Source organism: Babylonia areolata, chromosome 4 (assembly GCF_041734735.1).
Source record: "Babylonia areolata isolate BAREFJ2019XMU chromosome 4, ASM4173473v1, whole genome shotgun sequence".
Taxonomy (NCBI): domain Eukaryota; kingdom Metazoa; phylum Mollusca; class Gastropoda; order Neogastropoda; family Buccinidae; genus Babylonia; species Babylonia areolata.
The window spans coordinates 23,808,484-23,830,555 of record NC_134879.1 but is presented as its reverse complement, the minus strand read 5'-3'; the positions used below and the strand labels follow the sequence as shown (position 1 = coordinate 23,830,555).

The 22,072-nt window shown below is 42.3% G+C and overlaps 1 protein-coding gene across 1 annotated transcript in view; it reads left to right on the top strand.

Moving 5' to 3' along the window:
• Positions 1 to 22,072, top strand: part of LOC143280967 (dual E2 ubiquitin-conjugating enzyme/E3 ubiquitin-protein ligase BIRC6-like) — an 84,532-nt gene that overhangs the window by 25,203 nt on the left and 37,257 nt on the right. The window contains exons 18-37 of the mRNA XM_076585809.1: positions 163 to 288; positions 520 to 774; positions 1,141 to 1,429; positions 1,769 to 2,152; positions 2,597 to 2,894; positions 3,385 to 3,599; positions 3,991 to 4,483; positions 5,033 to 5,265; positions 5,937 to 6,058; positions 6,638 to 6,900; positions 7,566 to 7,744; positions 10,399 to 10,500; positions 11,220 to 11,447; positions 11,925 to 12,108; positions 13,292 to 13,426; positions 14,559 to 14,835; positions 15,643 to 15,808; positions 19,907 to 20,059; positions 20,745 to 21,242; positions 21,941 to 22,071. Coding sequence (XP_076441924.1) covers positions 163 to 288; positions 520 to 774; positions 1,141 to 1,429; positions 1,769 to 2,152; positions 2,597 to 2,894; positions 3,385 to 3,599; positions 3,991 to 4,483; positions 5,033 to 5,265; positions 5,937 to 6,058; positions 6,638 to 6,900; positions 7,566 to 7,744; positions 10,399 to 10,500; positions 11,220 to 11,447; positions 11,925 to 12,108; positions 13,292 to 13,426; positions 14,559 to 14,835; positions 15,643 to 15,808; positions 19,907 to 20,059; positions 20,745 to 21,242; positions 21,941 to 22,071 — 4,731 coding nt within the window. The remainder of the gene's footprint in view (positions 1 to 162; positions 289 to 519; positions 775 to 1,140; positions 1,430 to 1,768; positions 2,153 to 2,596; positions 2,895 to 3,384; positions 3,600 to 3,990; positions 4,484 to 5,032; positions 5,266 to 5,936; positions 6,059 to 6,637; positions 6,901 to 7,565; positions 7,745 to 10,398; positions 10,501 to 11,219; positions 11,448 to 11,924; positions 12,109 to 13,291; positions 13,427 to 14,558; positions 14,836 to 15,642; positions 15,809 to 19,906; positions 20,060 to 20,744; positions 21,243 to 21,940; position 22,072) is intronic.

Here is a 22,072-nt window from a genome sequence, read left to right as displayed (position 1 = left end):
GTAGGAATGTGTGTACACAAGCATGAGTATGCTTGTGTGTATGATGTGGATAATAGTAACCTATTTTGACGAGTGGCTCTGCTGTGGATTGGTTTTATGTTGTGTGTAAATAAAATGATCAATTTTAACGAGAAACTACCCTGGATGTGCTGTCTGTTTCAGAAGTGGCAGCCAGTGCTTGGTTGTAACGGTTCAGTCACATCTGAAGGACCTGATCAAGTCCTGCTTCATTGACGCTTCTCGCACCACTGCCAACAAATGTGCTCGTCTGCTGGCTCTCTGTATTGAGTGAGTACATTGGGTTCTCATCTAGTTCATTGCTTTGGTTGCGTGTCACATTAAAAACAATTGCCCACATAATTAACTGACATTTAGACGAGAAAAAAAATAATAAAAAAGAAAGAAAGAAAAAAATATATGTAATTGATATTTGGTAATGGTGATTGAGATAGAACTGGAGGGTGTGAACAGAAGGGTGTTTCCAGTGAATAAGGAATGAAGTGGATTTGTCCTTGACAGGTATGCCAAGCTGTCCGATGACCCTGACTTGGCTCCATCATTCAGCTTCCAGTTGCTCCAGGCGCAGGTGGACTGTCTTCCATTGTTGCTCAGCTGTACTTCTTCAGGGTCCATGAAGTGGTTTTTCACCTTGCTGAATCGTATCAAATGCATGGATGCCTCTCTTGTGGCACGGACCGCCACTGACATGCTGAATGCTGTCGCTGTTCAGTATCAGCGCAACATGTCTCCCATGCACGCTGTGCTCAAAACGAGGTGAGGCGCTGGTATTGTAAGAGGCAAGTGAAACTGAGGTGATTTGGTTGATTGGATTGGGAGTTGTGTGTGATGTTCTGTATATATATGTTCTCATCTATTAGCTCAATTGTATTTGTATGATTGACATGGGCTCTGGGTATGTGTGTATAGGTTGTGTTAGGATGATACATAAGTTACCTCAGAAAGTAAAATCATTGAAAGTCTTGAACATCAGACATTTTCCTGCCACCCTGCCTGTTTTGCTGCTTGCTCAGAAATAGTCTGCTTGTTCAAAGTGATATGCCAGGCTGCCTGTACACAGATAATATCTTGCTTACTTCACATAAGCTACTTAATTTAAATGTCTGAGTATAATTTCCTCAGGTACGGATTGTATGGGAACCCATTTGATGTGGACATGTTTGATGTGGAGCTTCCCCACAACCTGCGGCAACCTCCCACCCCACCCACATCCTATGCGTCTGTAGCGGCCAAAACCACCAGCACCTTTGGAGGACCCATTAGTGGCACTGCTGTGCCCCCTCCATCCACCAGCACAGCCACCCATGGCGCGGGGGGACAAGGCAGCAGCAACAGTGCTGGCCAGAGTCGGGAGGAACCAGATCTCTTTGAGATGCTGAACACGCCTCTGGATAAAACAGGATGCTCTCAGGTGAGTGGAATGAATTGGGTTGATAGCTCCTCTTATAGGATGACATTTGCAGAAGACTACTTAAAGCTGTCAGGGAAAGAGGTTTCATCAAACACTTTAATGGAGTATTGTATTGTGTGAACTATACATGAGGATCAGATGTTGATATTCTGTTTGGTGTGATGGAGGAATACTTAGTTTACCAGCTTAGCTTCCATTCAGATTACATTTGTCCCACTCATTTATTTGGCATCATGTACTGTGCAACAAGCTGCTTGTAGTCACTTTGCACTACATTGGCTGTTTCTGTGTAGTCTAATGCAGAACTGAGATGTGCCTGCTGGATTTTTGTTTTGGCAGGTGGAGTTCCTCCGCAACCATGTTCTTGGATTGCTGGAGGTGGAGCCTCTGACATTCACCTGTCATTCCACATCTGATGGAACTCGAGTGGAGCGCATGGATGCAGCAGCCAACTCCTCCAACACCCAGCCTGGCCCTACCCTCAGCTCTGTTCCTATCAGCATGGGCACCTTAGGTGGGGTGGATGATCCCACCCCAACCACTCTTTTGGGAGCAGGAGCCAGTGTGCCAGGTCCCAGTGGAGCTACGGCAGCTGGGTCATCGTCAGGGCTGGTGATGGCTGACTCCTTGAAGAAGCTGGCACAGATGTATGCCAAGCAACTTCACCCTGGCTACAAGCACATCCATCAGCTTATCAGTGACCATGTTAATAAAGCTATGGAGGTGAGAGAATGTTTTTGTCCTTTGAACTAGGGGATAAAATGGAATATATACTGATTTATGATTGATAAGTGAGAGAGATTAAGTTTTTGAAAGGGAATAAAGGGGGGACATTTTTTGTGGGAAGTGCATGATAATGTTTACACCATTTCTCTCTCTCTCTCTCTCACTCTCTCTCTCTCTCTCTCTCTCTCTCTCTATATATATATATATAGTCAAAAATGTTTAATGTGGGGGTTGAAGAAATGATCTACTCTGTTTGAAGAGAGTGATGAAGCACCTGAATGATCTCACTGTTTGCTTCACTGTATTTCATGTAATTGAACAGTTAGAATGTATGATGGTGGTTTTTATTTATTTTTATTTATTTTATTTTATTTTATTTTTTTTACTGTTTAACCAGATCATTTTTGTAACCATACGATGTTTGCTGTTCCGAATTTCCAGAAAGATCAGCCTTCAGCTCCACCTCTGCCTCTTCCTCCGATCAAGATGTCTGTCAAAGAACTGGTGGACTACAAAGGTCAGGCCACATCATCCCCGCAGTTAGGGGCTATAGGTAGCTCCTATGCTGATTTCCAGGCGGCTGTGAAAGAGTTAGCAACCCCGGGCAGCATGCCGTCCACCTCAGCTGGTTCATCCCAGCAGCAGCAGGGCCCTCAGAAGCCTATCCCCTTCTCACAGACCTACTCTCTGCTTCAGCCCCCACCTGACCAGGTGCTGGTCATTGAAAGAATGCACTCTGGTGAGTGTGGCCAGGAGCCGCTTTGCAAGTCTTGAGCAAATTTTATTTGGCCCTTTGTGAAATGGGTGCATGAGTCTATTCACTTGCATGCATGATAACATATAATTTGATGCATGTAACATGCATGTAGTTTGATAACACTTGGTATGAAAAGCATGCATGAAAAACCTCAAAAAGATGTATGCACATAAGTAATCACATATGTTCATGTTTCCGTACATGCACCCACACACTCACTGCCATAATAATGATGATACAAATATCATAAATAAAAGAATTAAAAAAAATTATCATAAAGCTTCAAATCTTGTCCAGAGACAAATCAGTGTTTTTACACCGGTCATTCGCACGCATGCAAACAGGCTTATTTTCTCCTATGCTTTTGGTAATGCCTTTCAGAAAATAGTGAATTTCAGATTTTTGCTTTGGTCTTTTTTTTGGTTTTGTTTTTCTTAAAAGGCTTGCTTATGCAGTTGAACTGTTCTTTCAGGTGCACGTCGCTTTGTGACTTTGGACTTCGGCAAGCCCATTGTGCTGACGGACATTGTGATCCCAGCCTGTGGTGACCTGGCCTCTCTGTCCATTGATGTCTGGGTTCAAGGAGAGGAGATTGATGGTCAACGCTTGGTGGTGGCTGCTGACATTGGGACACGAACTCTTGTCATGAACAACATCATGCCTGCTCCCATCTGTCGTTATCTTAAGGTTTGTATGTTTTGTTTTCTCTAAAAAATATTGCAAGGAGTTGAGGGAGAATAATCATAAGATATTCTAAATTCTGTGTTGTTTTCGGTTACACAAGGGAGAAAACTTAAAAGGGATGTTATTAGCTGCACGTACTTTAGATTTCTCTGCATAGCGGACGAGTAGTTTGGACAGGACATGAATCCAGACCTCTGCCGGAGTCTGCTGTGGGCCACGAAAAATATGTTAGATTTAACGTAATTTTAGGGGGAAAAAATTCTTGTAGTTGTCAGTTTATTGGTCTGTCTGTCTTGATTTAATTCAGTTTATTGGTCTGTCTGTCTTGATTTAATTCAGTTTATTGGTCTGTCTGTCTTGATTTAATTCAGATTAATATTTGAATTGTTTTCAGATCATCACTGTGGGACGTTATGGATCAGGCACCACACGGTCCCGCATTCCTCTTGGCTCATTTTATGGCCACAGCTACATTCTGCCCTGGGAATGGCGTGAATATGCTGACCTTCACAGCTACACAACTTCAGTGGGAGGTGGCTCATCCTCCGCTCATCCAGCTGCAGGCAGCCAGCCCAGTCAGTCATCGGCAGTCAAACAGTTGGAGGCAGTGAGTCAGTCCACCTTGTTTCAGCAGCTGGGAGTGTTCCTGTCCCTGCAGGAAGACTTGCAGTGTCGCTACAGCCTTGCCTGCACTCGCCTGTCCTCCCTTCTCTCGGCTGTTGCAGATGCCCAGTTTGTCACTGCACATGTCATGTACTATCTGAAGCAGGGCACAAGGAAATCTGAAGAAGACTCTGCCATCATTCAGTCTTACAATGAATGTCTTCAACTGCAGCTCCAGCTCAATCTGGCTCAGCGGGCAATAGCACGCCTCAACAAAGCTCTAGGTCAGTGTGCACAGAATGGATGTGGTAACATATCTGTCATGTAATGTTCTGATTATAGTATTTTGTTGTGTATATGTTTTCCATTCTTTTATTTTGTCATTGCTTTCAGTGTTGATGATTTGCCTGGTCAGTTTAGAAAGTGAGAATTTTGGCACATTACTCTAAATTTTGTCTGGCTGTGTATAGTATGTTTATTTTTTGTTCACTGATGGTTCTGCTTGGTGTATGCATTAGTCATGACACTGTTGGAACAGTCACATGCATAACAAATGCTAAGGACAACTATACTTTTGCTTTGTAAGTAGATATATCCTTGCAATTAGAAACACTAGATTTTGAAGTCTTTCTGAAGAGACAGTTGTGTGATGAATATTAATCATTTGTTACAAATGAAAATAAGATGCCATACGCACTTCTAAATGACACTGTTGAAAAGTGAAAGAATCCATGGCTTGTGAATTGCTTCAGTCTATGTATTGAAGAAAGGTGACTGAGAATCTTGATGCCATCATATACCAATGGTAAGCTGGAATGGTTGTGCCAAAACAGGGATCAAAATGCAGAGCCCTGACAACAGCAGCAGTTTCAGCCAGCGCTTGCAGCACACATCTACAGACAAGCTGCGTGTCATTGTGGAAGGACTGCTGGATACATTGCTGACCCTCACTGTGTCCTCAACAGCCCTCCCCCAACCCCCTCTTCCCCTCTATCTGGCCATGCCTCCTCAGGTTGCCGAGTCCCTGTTCCGGAACTTGTGTCTCTTGGGATCAAGACGCATTCAGGTGAACTTTGGAAGAAAATCATTCTTCTGTTTTTCTGTGATTTAAAAAAGGAAAAAGAAAAAAAAAAGATGTAAGATTATTTTGGATCATGTTTTGTATTTGTAAAAGCAGTACATTTGATTTAGCAAAAGTGGTATATATATATAGGGAAAGTGTTCAAATGAACAGAGATAATATGTACATGGGTCAGATGGATCTTTATCTTTTGCCATGGTGTAGCTCTTTTGTCCACACACAATTAAATTGACTTTAGGCATTCTATAGCTCCAGCTATGTCTTAAGTCATAGCATCCCAGGAAGACTGAGTTCAAGAAGAGGAATAGGCAGTGTTCACACATGAAGTGTATGAAAGAATCACCCTGACAGATTAGAAAGAAGACAGTTGAAAAAAAGAAAAAAAGAAATAACAGCAGAACAGGAAACTGACAATTAATTACACATACTTAACCGCAAAAGAGGGCGCTAGTCAGGGTGACAAAGGGGAGGTTACCTGCTTCCGGGAGGTTATTGGCTGTAGCTACTTTTGTTTTCTCCGCATAGGCGGATAGTAGTTTGCTCAGGACAGGAATGTCAAACCCCTGCCGGAGTCTGCACTAGTGGGTCACGGTAAGTATATTACTTCAACATAATTTTAGGAAGAAAATTTCCACTATGGACTGATTCTGTGGCAGGTAAGCGGTGGGCTACTGCTGTCTCGAGTGTGCGGCAGTCAGCCCTGGTGGGGGGTGTTCCTGGGCAATGTTCTGCGGGAGTTCTTCCACTCTGAGTACTCCACCGTCTTCCCTCAGGACAGGTGAGTCACAGCCTCCCTTCTTTGTCCCTGTTCCTCCCCATGATGCTGTGTGGTTTTGTTTGTGCACTGCTGAGGAGCTGGTAGTGTTTGCATTGAGTGTGTGACAAATTGGAATTTTTTTTCACCTCTTTCAATCCATTGCATTCTGATGTTAGGATATTATGTGATGAGATGTTCAAGAAATGGGATAAATATTCTTGTTTATTAGAATTATTTTCTTCAAGTGAAACAGTTAAGTCTTTTCCCCCAAAAATATATTCAAATCCACACTACATTATATATTTTTTGAGTTGTCACATGTACAGTCCTATTAGCTTTTTTTCCTTGATCATTTTGCTTGTTTTTATTTTGACTCTTGGATGTTTGTCCTGCAGAAATATTGATGTGGTCATCAGTCAGCAGTTTTTAGGGTTTTTTTTGTATGTGTGGGATGAGTTTTCTTTTTATTTTATTTTGTTTTTATACTCTGGAATATACATCTGTCCTGCAGAAGTAATACTGATTTGATTATCAGTCAAGTATTTCCTTGTTACGTTTGTTGTTTATGGTCTTTGATTTTCCTTCTAATTTCCATTTCAGAGTGTTTGTGTTGCTGAGTGCCCTGAGCCAGAAAGCCCTGACAGGCCCCAGTTCAGTGAACATCCTGGACAGTCTGCTGGCAATGCTGACCAGTGTGCTGCAGCCCCTCACAGCCAACCAGGGGGCGCCCACTGAGGCTGCTGGCTGCCTGGACCTCGGCCTGGTCAGCTGGATCCTGCTGTTCCTCTGTCGCAACTTTGATAGTGCTCTCTCACCAGGTTCTTCCGAAGACTCGGACAAAAGCAGTAAAAGGGAGAGAGAAGGTGAGGTGATTTTATTGTTGGAAGTGGTGTTGAAAAGCACACAAAGAAAACATTGTGATCACACACAAAGAATGTGTGACCAAAAGTGTTGGGTATTGTCTCATGGCTGTGGATGTAATTGCAGACTTACGTGTGATAAGTTTTATGTTTCCACTACTTTTTATATGCTTTCTTGTTTCACTTTAGGTACTGGATTGTAAAGCACTTAGAGCTTGTTTATGCTTGAATTATAGCGCTATATAAAAATAGAATATTAAGTTCCTCTAGAAAATCTGTCTGTAGACATTTTGTTGTTGTCTGTTCGGAAACATTCAACTAAAAACATCATAAATGAATGTAGACTTATCAAAAACCAGCATGTGTACTACATATATGATAAATGAAGTAGATTGAAAAGAAAAATAACAAAAAAACCCCAAAACAAAACAGATGGGATGGTAAAAACAGTTCTGATGCCTGAAGTAAAGAAACATAAATATATACTTGGTGTCATATAATACAAACTCCTCCTATAAATGGTGTAACAATTCATTGCTCCAAAAGTGTTACCTCAGCTGCTTGAGTTTGAAATTACCCCTGTCCCTCAGATTACATTTGATATGCTTGAAAACCAGAAAGTGACAAGTTTAGTAGAAACTAATGTGATGCCACGTTTCCTTGTTCAGCCAACACAAGCGGCCGGTGGAGCTTCATCCAGAGCTCATGGGGCCCCTCAGTCAGCAGCGGGAGGAGCCGGTCACGCAGACTTTTGAGCCGCTCCATGCAGATGCGCATTCTGCACCACAAGCAGCGCCTGCAGGACATTGAATTTGCCAAGTCCATGATTGAAAAAGCCAAAAGCAAGGTCAGCTGGATCATTTTTGATGTGCTAAGGAGATTGGTCTTTCTGTTTCTTTTTGAGGGGAGAAGGGTGGTGGTGGTTGTAGTACTTGATCAGGATGTTCTTTCTTTCTGAAGGGAGAAGGGTGATGGTGGTTGTCATACTTGATCAGGATGTTCTTTCTTTCTGAGGGGAGAAGGGTGATGGTGGTTGTCATACTTGATCAGGATGTTCGTTCTTTCTGAGGGGAGAAGGGTGGTGGTGGTTGTAATACTTGATCAGGATGTTCTTTCTTTCTGAGGGGAGAAGGGTGGTGGTGGTTGTAGTGCTTGATCAGGATGTTCTTTCTTTCTGAAGGGAGAAGGGTGATGGTGGTTGTCATACTTGATCAGGATGTTCTTTCTTTCTGAGGGGAGAAGGGTGGTGGTGGTTGTAGTGCTTGATCAGGATGTTCTTTCTTTCTGAGGGGAGAAGGGTGGTGGTGGTTGTCATACTTGATCAGGATGTTCTTTCTTTCTGAGGGGAGAAGGGTGGTGGTGGTTGTCATACTTGATCAGGATGTTCTTTCTTTCTGAGGGGAGAAGGGTGATGGTGGTTGTCATACTTGATCAGGATGTTCTTTCTTTCTGAGGGGAGAAGGGTGGTGGTGGTTGTAGTACTTGATCAGGATGTTCTTTCTTTCTGAGGGGAGAAGGGTGGTGGTGGTTGTCATACTTGATCAGGATGTTCTTTCTTTCTGAAGGGAGAAGGGTGATGGTGGTTGTCATACTTGATCAGGATGTTCGTTCTTTCTGAGGGGAGAAGGGTGGTGGTGGTTGTAGTACTTGATCAGGATGTTCTTTCTTTCTGAGGGGAGAAGGGTGGTGGTGGTTGTAGTGCTTGATCAGGATGTTCTTTCTTTCTGAGGGGAGAAGGGTGGTGGTGGTTGTAGTGCTTGATCAGGATGTTCTTTCTTTCTGAGGGGAGAAGGGTGGTGGTGGTTGTAGTACTTGATCAGGATGTTCTTTCTTTCTGAGGGGAGAAGGGTGATGGTGGTTGTCATACTTGATCAGGATGTTCGTTCTTTCTGAGGGGAGAAGGGTGGTGGTGGTTGTAGTGCTTGATCAGGATGTTCTTTCTTTCTGAGGGGAAAAGGGTGGTGGTGGTTGTCATTCTTGATCAGGATGTTCTTTCTTTCTGAGGGGAGAAGGGTGATGGTGGTTGTCATACTTGATCAGGATGTTCGTTCTTTCTGAGGGGAGAAGGGTGGTGGTGGTTGTAGTGCTTGATCAGGATGTTCTTTCTTTCTGAAGGGAGAAGGGTGATGGTGGTTGTCATACTTGATCAGGATGTTCGTTCTTTCTGAGGGGAGAAGGGTGGTGGTGGTTGTAGTGCTTGATCAGGATGTTCTTTCTTTCTGAGGGGAGAAGGGTGGTGGTGGTTGTCATTCTTGATCAGGATGTTCTTTCTTTCTGAGGGGAGAAGGGTGATGGTGGTTGTCATACTTGATCAGGATGTTCTTTCTTTCTGAGGGGAGAAGGGTGGTGGTGGTTGTAGTGCTTGATCAGGATGTTCTTTCTTTCTGAGGGGAGAAGGGTGGTGGTGGTTGTAGTGCTTGATCAGGATGTTCTTTCTTTCTGAGGGGAGAAGGGTGGTGGTGGTTGTCATACTTGATCAGGATGTTCTTTCTTTCTGAGGGGAGAAGGGTGATGGTGGTTGTCATACTTGATCAGGATGTTCTTTCTGAGGGGAGAAGGGTGGTGGTGGTTGTAGTACTTGATCAGGATGTTCTTTCTTTCTGAGGGGAGAAGGGTGGTGGTGGTTGTAGTGCTTGATCAGGATGTTCTTTCTTTCTGAGGGGAGAAGGGTGGTGGTGGTTGTAGTACTTGATCAGGATGTTCGTTCCTTCTGAGGGGAGAAGGGTGGTGGTGGTTGTAGTACTTGATCAGGATGTTCTTTCTTCTGAGGGGAGAAGGGTGGTGGTGGTTGTAGTACTTGATCAGGATGTTCGTTCCTTCTGAGGGGAGAAGGGTGGTGGTGGTTGTAGTACTTGATCAGGATGTTCTTTCTTTCTGAGGGGAGAAGGGTGGTGGTGGTTGTAGTACTTGATCAGGATGTTCTTTCTTTCTGAGGGGAGAAGGGTGGTGGTGGATGTCACACTTTAGTTCTTTTTTTCCCTCTTTTTTTTTTTTCTTTTCTGTATTTTGATAATTATTATCATCATGATTATTTTTTTAATTATTATTATTTTCACAGAAAGTGTGCTTTGAAGCAATTTTGAATTCTGCAAAGTTACTTTGAGTTAATAATTCTTGCTAAACTGTATAACATTATTGACAGTACTGAAAAAAGCCAGTCTAAGAAATATAGTTCTCTCTTTCCCCTCCTTTTACTCTCTTTGCTTACCCGACCCTCTGTGCTTATACTTGCATTGTGTGTGTACAGGGAAGAATTTCCTTTTTGTGTTCTTACTTTGTATTACAGTGAAGACAAAGGCACATTATCAAACCATGGCACTTCAAACCGTAGCCATGTTTTCACTTATGTGCTTTGCTTTTGTATGAACAAAAGTAACAGTACATATTTCTTGTTGAATGTATCTCACTCTAAATTACTCGCTTGCATTCCTAAAAATACCTGGGTGACTCAGTAGCCCCAAGAGCTTGAAAACAAGAACTGTATGTTGATTGTTCCAACAGGTAGCACATGTGGTCTTCAAGGACATGAGCAATACCAAAGAGAAGGCACTGCAGAAAGAACAGGAATCCCTCAAAAAGGAGCTGGCACAGCTTCAGAGCAAGGTAATTTGCACCAGGACTTGTGATTGTAACAACAAGAGTGCTGCTGTGCTTTATGTTTATTTTAAATGCCATTTATTGGCACATTTCATGTTTTATTACTGCTCTGTAAATGTGACTGTACATTAAAATGCCTGCACTCATGTGCGCAGATGTGTGTGTGTTACGGAGAGAATCATTTGTGTATTGGTTTTTTTTGTGGTTTTTATTCCAAAATCATTTCACAAACCTCAGATACACATTTATGAATGCAAATAACCCCTATGGTTGATAATGATCTTCTGATGCATGGATTTTACATGTCAGTCTAAGATGGTAATTTCCACCAGGCTGCTATGACAAAATGTATAGTGCTGCGGACTGACAACTAGGAGGACATGGGTTTGAGCCCCAATTGAGATGGGATATTTTTTTGGATTGAAGTCAGCTCCTGCGCAGTTGTCAGTGCTATAGGTTTTAATGGGAAGACTGGGTCCACACACTTTTGGGATGTCCACTTCACAGATGCAGTTGGGAGTAATGTCACAGGAATGGCACAGATGACTGGACAGCAACAAAAAACAATATAAAAAATCCCTAATTTATAGCAAGTCATTCACTTTGTCAGTGTAGATGTGATCCGTTTTATGTGGAATATACTTGAGAAACCCCAAATTGTTTTGACATTCATTACTGTGATTGAGAAAAGTTGCCAGTACATGTGCCAAGTGTCTTTCTTTCAGCACTTCAAAGACTTGATTTTCATGCGGCGTAATGATCTTGAGGTGCTGCGTCGCCTGCCCAAGGAGGATCGCGAAGGGGCGTCTGCCAAGGATGGGGATGAGGAAACTCCAGAGACAGTGCTGGTCTTGCCTCGAGAACGCTGCTTGTTGGTGGTGCGAGGCCTGATGTCACTCCTGCTCAGCATGGACTTTTCTTGTCATGTGGATCTGTTCCTGGTGGCATGCAAGGTAACGGGCTATTTTTGTGGGGAGGGTAGGATAAAGATATTCTTTTTTGATGAGAGAAGGAAGGGAAAGGAGAGAGAACACCCACTGCCTTTCACAGACAGAGAGAGACACACACAAATGCCCGCATGCACATGCACGTAAACAGAGAAAGAGAGAGAGCAAGTACATGGATTGGATTATTTTGGTTACAGTTGAAAACTGACTTTGTAGTGTTTTGATTGAAGGCCCAATAAATACTGAGGGAGACCAAGCTATGGGAGAAGAAAAGATGGAGGGCAGAATGAAATTTCAAATGCTGCATTAAATATAGTTGTTTTGTGATCTGTTTGGAGCTTCATGTTTTGTCTTTTGTGAGGTTTCGCGTATAGTCTTTATTTTATTTATTTCTTTTTTTAATTTGTGATAGTTGTCTCCATGTCATTTTTCTTACCAGTACTGAGGGTAATTTGAAAATGATTGTCCTTTGTGCACAAACAGGTTCTGGCCAAGATTTGTGTGGCCACCCGTCCAGCCCTGACCCTAGCTGAGGTGATGTCTCAAGACCAACTGGAGCATCTGATCTTGCTGGCTGTTCACCATGACAACAGTCAGGGCCCATCACTGTGGGGTGGACCCTGGGCTTCCCATGCCATCACCTGTTTTCTGCAGGATATCCTGGAAGGTGAGTGAATAGCTATTGGAGTTAGGTTGTTTTGTGTGCAGACATTAACTCATCAACTGCAAATTATTTTTGTGATGGCTGGTTCACATGAACAGTGCGTGTCAACAATGGCGTCTGACCCAGTTTTGTCTCAGTCATAAGGAAGACAACAGATTTAGATGAAGCAGCCCTATTGTGGCTGTATGACATTCCAAATTTTAATGTTTGAGACTCTTTATGCTTTCCTGGATTCATTTACAAGTCATCAGTGTGTGCAAATTTCAAACAAAAATATGGATACTTTCATCATCTCACTTTATGATACCATAAGAAGGGGAGAAGTTTTATATTTTTCCCCCATCTAACTTGTTATGTTACTGATCAGTTTGGAAGTTCTCAGTTCATAAATTCTAGCATTTGTTTTTTTGGTGATTTTATTTCTTAACCATACAAATTACAAATGAGTCAGTTGTGGGGAAAGTCAGAGGAGCTAACTGGCAATACTGAGTTAAACAAGATTTTTAGTAGATGGCTGATAGTCTTCTTTCTGATCAGTCTGTAGGAAATTTGGTTATAGAATAATGTCTCCTAAATGGATCCCACATGTCTGACACCTTAAAGGCTGGAATATACAATGTTCCCTGACTGAGTTTAGCTGATAGGGGTCTAGATCATCAGTTTAAAAAAAAAAAAGAGAAAGATACCAGCATTCCATGGTATTTCTTAATTGTCCTTGCAAGATCTTGTCAAATGAAGGGTATATGAATAGACTTGAAACTTCCTTGTGAGAAAGTGTCTGTTTGGTGTTTTTTTTTTCTTCAGTTATTTACCTGTAGGCTGATGGAAAGCGGTAAACAGCAATGGCTTGAAATTTTGTTCTTTTGTCATACTTAAAAGAGCAAAGTTAATTTTCTCCTTTAAACTTTGATATTTAACTCTCATTGCCACTTTCACATTTTATTCATTAAGAAAAATGACCCAAAGCACACTGTTACTTGTTTTCTGCATGATGACTTATACTCAGATTGAACAGAATTTTATCTGTAAGGTCACCACAGTTTTCAGATTTCCCCCCCTCCAATCTAATCCCAAGCCAGATGTGTTTTTGTGGAGCTTTCTCAGCAGTCCTCAGATCCATTTTCTGTCTTTGATGATTACACCAGAGAAAGGTATGTTTTGAGTATTTGGGGATGTTTTGTTACAGGAGAAAAACAGTATCCAAGCTCCATGACCTCCTCAGAAGAGGATCTGCTGGGTACGGATATAGCTGAAGTTGAAGAGCAACTGACTCAGAGTGCAACTTCACTCAACACGGATGATGGCACAGATGATGATACAGGTATTGAGACTTTTATGAATGTTCACTTACACGTTAGCCACACAGTATTGGCAAGTTGCACAACCAAACCTTGTTTTAATTACACATACTTAACCGTGACCTAACTAGTGTAGACTCCGGCAGGGGTCTGACATTCCTGTCCTGTGCAAACTGCTATCCGCCTATGCGGAGAAAACGAAAGCAACTATGGCCGATAACCTCCCGGAAGTAGGTAACCTCCCCTTTACCTTGTTTGTTGATGCGTTTTGGTTTTCCGATGTATTTTTTATCCACACATGAGTTTTTTGTGTGTATTTTTGTTTTTTTCCCATAGGGCAAAAATTGCTTTCATATTTATTGTATACAGTACCTCCATGTTTGAACTAGAAAAATGTAGTTTTCTTTAGTATCACTCACCCCCTCCCTTTTTGACTGGCCTGTGTACACACAGTGAGGATTATAATAACCTTGTTTTAGATGTCTGTGTGCCTGTGTGTGTCCATGGTAAATGTTAATATAGGCATTATCTCAGCAGTCTGTTGAGAGGATCAGACTGGAGTTGTGTATTTAGTCAAATCTTAAAATCGAATTGGAATGGAGTTTTGCAAATTTTAGGGAAGAGAGTCCTCTGCATTACATGTCCACTGTGTGCGAAAAGATTGTCATGTCATTGTCACCAAATGCCTAAAATTTCATGATGATGTCTGTATATTTCAACGCGCAAACTTGCATGCAGTTATATAAAGTGAAAATTTAGTCCTACCAGACACGATCTGTGATTGTCTGAACTACACATCCCACTAAGTGTTCCATAAAAGAAGCACAATGTTATCAGTACAGAAACAGTGTGAAAACAAGCACTGACTGAATCCCAGGCTTATGATGTTACTGAACAAAGGGTCCAAAAACTCTGCTTGAGAAAGGAAATTGTGGTGTTCGAACCAGGGCAGTTTTCCAGTCCACCTACTGGTAGTTACCATGAAACATTGTTGGTTCAGGGGTTTTTTTGTTGTTTTTTTTTAGGAGGGGGGGGGGGGGGGGAGATTTTGTATTTATTTGAAAATTGTTGTCTCTCCCCCCACCCACCCACCCCCTATCATTCTCCAAGGAGTGATCAGACTGTGACACAAGTGTTGTGTGGATGTGTTGGCAGATGTCCAAGAGGAAGGAGCAGAAGGGGGTATAGAGCCCTCCTCAGCCTTCAAGAACTCCAGCCTGATGATGGACCTGCTCCTCGAAGATGTCATCGAGGATGACTTCTCTGACAGCTTTTCAGTCATGGACATTCCTCCACCTCCCCCTGATCCAAAGTTTCCATCCCTCCCATCTGTGTTTGGCAAGGTGCCCAAGAAGAAGTCATCAGGGACATCCAGTCAGCAGAATGGGGAGATGGACTTCATGCTGAGCCCTCCATTGATTCAGGCCAAAAGGTGAACAACTTGGGAATGTGTGTGTGTGTGTGCGTGTGTTTGTGTGTGTGTGTATGTGTGTGTATCAAGTGGATAGATGACTAAGTGCAGCTGCTGCTTTCTTGGTGTAAGTGTGTGTTTTGTTTTCTGTGTGCTGCTCTATCTTTGGTATCTGCATATGGAGAGCCCCAAAACAGTGGTCTGTTCTTTTTCTTTTTGACTGATTGATCAAAATTTAAATGGTAATTATGATGCTGTGATCTGTTTTGGCTTAATAATCCTTTCACAGTCTATCAGAGCAGCATGCAAAAAAAACCTCAGACACTTTCAGTGGTTGGAAAAGTTTTCAACATTTCAGCAACATTATCAAATACAAAAGACACATCCATAAAGTGGATGTACAAAATTGGTTTTTTTACCATGCTACCAAGTCCTCCTATTTTAGTTCTGAACACATTCAACATCAGATAGAATCCAGTTGGTGCCACAAAATCACAGAGAATGGTAGTAACATTACTCACTTGGATTGCAGCAACAATTTGTAACAGCTGTCCAGTCATCATTTTATACATTACAACCAAATCCACAGGGATTCATGGCGCTTTTATCCTTTCTTTTTTTTTTTTTTTTAAATATGTAACTGTTATGTTCATGATGTGGTGTAGTGAGTTTTTTCTGTGTTTTTATATGTAAGGGTTTATGGTAACTGCTTGCATGTGTACACAAAAGTGTAAAAAAAAAAAAAATTTTTTTTTAAAGAATTGATGTCTGTTTCCTGAAAACATTTCATCTTGATCTTTTAATCTTATATCTTCTCTGTAATAAAAGCCTGTCGGCGGAAAAGAAATCAGTGACGGATCGCATCAAGAAAATCAAATCCAAGTGGAATGACATGATGAGTACCAAGTCTGCTGCCAACACCCATGGACTCTCAGTGGCACAGGACACTCGCCTGGAGTTTGGTCTGCAGTGGTTGCCAGAGCTTCGTATGAGGGTTTGTTGATTGTCTTTGTTTTTTGTTGTTGTTGTTTTTTTTTGGTCTTTTTTTGCCAGAGCTTCGCATGAGGGTTTGTTGATTGTCTTTGGGTTTGGTTTTTTTTTAATAATTTTTTTATTTATTTATTTTTTTAATATATATTTTTTGTATGTAACAATCTAACCCCCATGTCGCTCAGCACCAGTCACCCATGAAATCCCATGCCAAGGGGAATAACCCTTGCGATTTTCAATAGTGGGTAATTATAAACATTAATAAAAAATATGATTACCTTCTTTTGTTGCACATATTTATTTTTCCTGCATTCTACACATAACAAAGTTGTAACAGAATTTTTGTTTCCAGGCTCATGTTGCATTGTATTTACACTAAAAAAAATAAGTGTCAAATTCGATGGTCAACTTTGAAAAAAATTCTTTTCAATTACAGTATGATTTTCTTCGAAATAAGTTTATCTGGTCTGCAGTGTCTTCTAACACATCTCCTTTTTATTCTTTTTCTTACTCAACTTGAACTGCAACAATGAACATGTTGATTTTATGTTCTTTTTATTTTGAGAGATGATGTGTCTTCCTATGATGGTAAAACAGCAGCAAACAAACAAAAACAAACATCAAACCTACCTCACATGTAATTTCTCCATGATGAAAAGAAAAATATAATCCATTGAACTAGCAAAATCAGGAAGATTGTGCAGAACGCCAGTCAGTATCAGTGCAATCAATGACTGACAGTATCAATTCCGACGGTCTGGTGATAGATTCACGATTTCGGAGGTCCGGCGATCGATGCATGATTTTGGAAGTCTGGTGATAGATTCACACTCCGTACCGACTGCACTCTCAATATCGGTAAAGCTCAGTCAGTGGATGTCTAGGTCACTCAGTACAATAGACTTTTACAAAATTCTCACGCAGAAATCATCTTCAGAATAGTTGTTCGGATTACACTACTACTCTTGACAGTAATCAAACTCATCTTGCAACTTTGTAACTTCAAAACTTTGGCAAAACTTAATTTAATTACACATACTTAACCGTGCCCCAACTAGTGCGGACTCCGGCAAGGGTCTGACATTCCTGTCCTGTGCAAACTATTATCCGCCTACGCGGAGAAAACGAAAGCAACTACGGCCGATAACCTCCCGGAAGTAGGTAACCTCCCCTTTGTCCCGCTGGCCAGCACCCTCTTTTTCCGGCAGCCATCATGACTCCTGTTCCTGTGCTCTTCATACGGCTAAGTTTTTTCATATTTTCTGCCTGTCTGTCGATTCTCTGGCGTTCTTGTTTTTTGTCAAATTCATGAAAGACCAAGCTGCAAATGATTTCCCTTTGCAATTCAGAAACCACTGATAATACAGCTCTCACTTTACTGTTGGCCATACTGAAAACGCATGTCAGATCAGTGATTTGACGTAAATGGCCAGTACAACACATCTAGAGCCACTTTCCTCCCTGCCCCCGCCCCGCTCCATCCCAGACTTAGTGCGCACCACACACAGCCAGAGGCCTGTCATGGATCCGGTCCCCTTTCTCACTAAAGAACCTTCAGCAAAAGTTTTCCCCATGGAAACCCTCTTCCACCACAGAATGAGACTCCGTGACCTGCGGGCACATGAAGTGCACTCCCACAGCCTGATCCAACCCAGCCATTGACTGCCGACAACTTTCTGCAGGTGGCTCCAACATGCCACACTCAGGTAGAGAAGCCACCAAGCCTTCTGTAAGCCCCTTCGTGATGATACCTACCTGGGCAATTACACAGCCCTATCCCAGAGACACCAGGGACCTCAAGTCTCTTGTTGCCAAATGTCTGCCCTTCTATGCATAGGCAACATGCCAGTGCTGTCTTTTTTGGCAACGACAGAAAAGTGGGGGGGCGGGGGGTGGGGGGGGAGTGCCCATCGCCTGTCAGCTCGTATGGAGGAGCTCTACAGATCTGTCTGTCACGCCTAAGGCAAGCCCAACATGGTGGCCTACCTCTGTCTCGTGCCACAGTTTCCTCTAAACACATATATCACTTCCACTATCGGCCCACAACCGATGTGGAATCATCAGATCAAACCATATGTGCACCTCCTTGCATTGACGCTCAGCCACTCTCAGGTGAGACAACCAACCCTATAAGGTAAGTGTTTCCTTCCCTTCCTTTGATTCGAAGGGCTCTCAGTACATTGTGGATTCAACACACCGACCCGATTTTCTTTGCGCTACATTTATCAGCACAGCTGTGGTCCACAGACCTCTCCCACAATACAGCTGCGGACCTCAGTCTTCTTTGCCCGCACCAATATCCTTAGGTGACACAGTACACTCTACCTTTATCGAATTCTACTTGAGGGACATCTGTCGCTTTAGGGATGATGACTCAAGAGGCGTTGCCTCTGCAGCGGTCACACAACAGGCCATTGTAGCGCACTGGCGATAGAACAGAAGGATTGAGACTTGATGCCTCCTCAGCCAGAGCACATGAAGTTAGAGCATGGTCCTCTTCTCTTGCCTTAGCGCACTCAACACAGCTGCAAGACATGGATGCTGCCTACTGGAAAAACCCTGCCACCTTCATCGACTTCTACCTGAGAGACGTCGCACGCTTGTGGGATGATGGCTCAAGAGGCATCGCTTCTGTCGTAGCTGCACAACAGGCCATAGCAGCACACAGACAGTAGAACAGGCGAGCCGTCCACCTTGTCATGCTATTCTGCACTAGTTGGGTCACGGTTAAGTATGTGAATTTTCTATCTAAAATTACGTTTAAATAACATACTTAACGTGACCCAAATTTAAGACCCTCCCGTCCTCCCCGCTTCCTGTTCTCCCTGCTCGCTGCGCCGGTGATGGCATATTGCCGTCAAAAGAGGGAAGTTATCGGCCGTTGTTGCTTTCGTTTTCTCCGCATAGGCGGATAGTAGTTTGCACAGGACAGGAATGTCAGACCCCTGCAGGAGTCTGCACTAGTTGGGTCACGGTAAGTATGTTATTTAAACGTAATTTTAGATAGAAAATTTCCTCTAAATCAGTAATATATTCCATTGAACTAGCACAATTAGGAAGATCGTGCAGAACGCCAATAAATATCAGTGAAATAAAGACTAACACACTGACAGTATCAGATTCAGAGGTCCAGTGTTGATTCATGATTCTGGAGGTCCAGCGATCAATTCACGTTTACGTGACTAACTTCACTCTCATTGTCGGCAAAACTCGGTCTGTTGACATTTAGGTCACTCAGTTTGATCGATTTTTATAAGATTCTCACTCAAATATCATTAAAACAGTTCAAAATCATCTTCAGAATAGTCGTTCAGATTACACGAAAGCTCTTGGCAGTCATCAAACTTGTCTTGCAACTTTAAAAATTCACAACTTTGTCAAAATTCAAGCAAATCAGACTCTGAAAAGTACAAAATGCATGGCAGGAAGTGCCGAAAACGAGACTGTGAATCTCATGAAAGTCTTGTTTCTGTAAACAACAATGGCTGCGCCCATAGTAAGCACGTGTTTAGCCGGCGGTACCTGGCAGGTACGAGTGTTACACTGCAAGCCACTATTGGGCGAGTACGTTGGATAAGAGATTATGTCATTGATACACTGAATACTATCTCAGGTACTACCTCAGTTGCAGATTCTCAGTAGTTATATAAATTGAAATGATTGCTATATGTATTGGAACGTATATATAAATATATTTGCATGCATATATTATGCATATATGTGTACATATCTTTGTACTTACCCAGAGATGCACATATTTGTGTATGCACACTTATTTCAGTTTTGTTATAAAATGAAATTGCAGAGTCCCTTGACCAGCAGAGTTATGATTTGTGAATATTTTCCTGTTATCTTAGTCTTACATTTATTAAAGTTAAATAACATTTGAAAAATAGAAATTAGTTGCTAAATCTTATTCAGAATCGGACATCACCCTCTGACCCCTGTAACCCTCAGACGAAAGCTGTTAAGCAGTAGCATTTCTGCTTTTGTCTTTTCTTCTTTTCTTCTTTTTTTTTTTTTCTTTTTTTTTGCCATTGTGAAGTTTAATGGTATGTTTGAAATACATCAGAGAATTAATATGATTCACCTTTGCTTTCAGGTCATGTTGTCGGTGCATGTGGACAACGTGTTCAGCGCCTTCACAAGCCCCCTTCCCAACCCCCCACAGCTCCCGCACATGTTGAATGAACCGGTGGCTGTGCCAGCTCCCACTGACGATGAGTTGTCCCAGGCTTCTTTGGCAGCACAGAATGTGAGTCATATAAGGCACACTTTATTGTACAAGTTATTGCATTCAGGAGATTATGTTTTGGCTCAGAGACAGACAAGTCTGACTGACTGACTCATGCAAAAGATTGTGGATACTTCAAACTTAAGTTAAATGCCTTCACCCAGCTTGTGTAGGACACATAAACATTTTTTTTTACAGCTAAAATCTTTTTTTTAATTTGTTTTTATAGCGGAAATCACATAAAATGTAGGGAAAGCAATTGTTATGTGTGCACTTTGCTTTGATTTTATCATTGAATCAGCATTTATCATGACCATTTCAACAATCAGATCTCAAGAAGTTTGATAAGAAAATAATAGATCAAATTGATGAATGGTTGGACACATGTTTGATGTATACCTCACTGTTTAGGTCATTGCAGGGTCATCAACACAAGACAAAACCTATACAACATCCAAGACCTTCACAAGGATAAGAACACTTCCAAGAAATGTTCACAAATGTTGTATGATGTGATTCAGTTGATGCGATAATCAAGTCTTCAAATAGCACTGCAGAATTGAATTGTTAACAGTGTCAAAGTCCAGCACTCTACAAAGCATTTCAAGAACTGAAAAGAAAAATTGTAGGGAAGTTTTTAAAGAATACCTGTTTAGTAATTTAGCCTGGAAAATGAACATGGAACTGTGTGGTTTGTTTTTTTCAGACCTTGTCATCATCCGCCATGCTGACCCAGTGCTTCGACCACCTGTTCGCCCAGTTATCCCAGGGCCGTGTGAGCCTGGACTCTGTGCTGCAACTGTGGCTGACCATCAATCAGAACTCTACCTCGGGCAGTCACGATGACCACACACCACATCCCTTCAACCCCACTCGTGTGCCTGTGGTTCCTTTGGGGTCCACGGCGGTGGTTCACCTGATGGAGGCTGTCATGCTGGCCCCCATGGTGTCTGTGCGTTCCTGGGTGCTGGTGCTGCACACCCTGTGCCTTCTGACCAACCAGAAACTGGACTCGGGGGCTGCCGAAGAGGAGGGGCCTGTGGGAGGCAGGGAGAGCGGAGCCAGTGCTGGGGTGGAGAACGCAGGCAGTGGCATGATGGCTTCAGTGGTGCTGACAGATCCCAACCTGGTTCCCCTCATCCTCAAGTTCCTGTCCGGGTCAGTCTCAAACTCTCCATCCAGCAGTGGTGCTCAGTTCTATCAGGTGAGGATATCTGGCCAGGTGTCGTTTCAAAGATGTAGACATGTGCATGATAGTAGAATAAAATATGGAAGGACAGAAGAGAATGGCAAAGGTGGGGGAAGAATAAGAAGTAGAAGATTCAAATGAAAAAAATGAAGAACAGAAATTAGTTGATTTATTGAACAACATGTCATTTACAATGAAATTGAAGCCAGTTAATTTTAGTTGTGGTGCTTGTATGCTTGGTTTTTAGGTTCTTTTTCCTTCCTTTTTAAAAAAAATTATAATGAATCATTTTGACTAGAAATTTCTATTGTATATGCCTGTGCTGGTGCAGAATGTGTGGCAAAAACTGTCACCAGGCTGCTTTGTCTGAATTTGCAACCTCAGTTTGGTGTCATTGTCACTCAGTACAGTATCTCTGGCATTGACAGTTCATGCTGAAGATTGTATAGATTTAGACACAAGGTGGGGTGCCTGAAGCTGTGTAAGCCTGAACTGTTACATAAACCCCACAGGGCTTGGAGAAAATGCAGGCTGTGAATTCTTCTTTTGAAAATGTTATTTTTTCAAGAACACAGGTCTGTCTGATGGTTGTTGGCAGTGTGTGTACAAGGAAGAGTGCGCCCAATTGTTTTGTTGTGCAGGTGTCTTATTATTTAAATGTGCTTTTCCTAAAAATAGAGAATATGTATTCTGAAAATGTATTCTCTTTTTAGGTGGGGCCCAGTGCCACAAGAGCATTTGATGATTTCCTTCAGCGTCTTCAGTGCAAGTCTGGGGAAGTGAATGGGCGGCAGAATCTGAAAGAGCTGCTCCTGAAAATTGTTTACCAACTTACTGCTGACCGG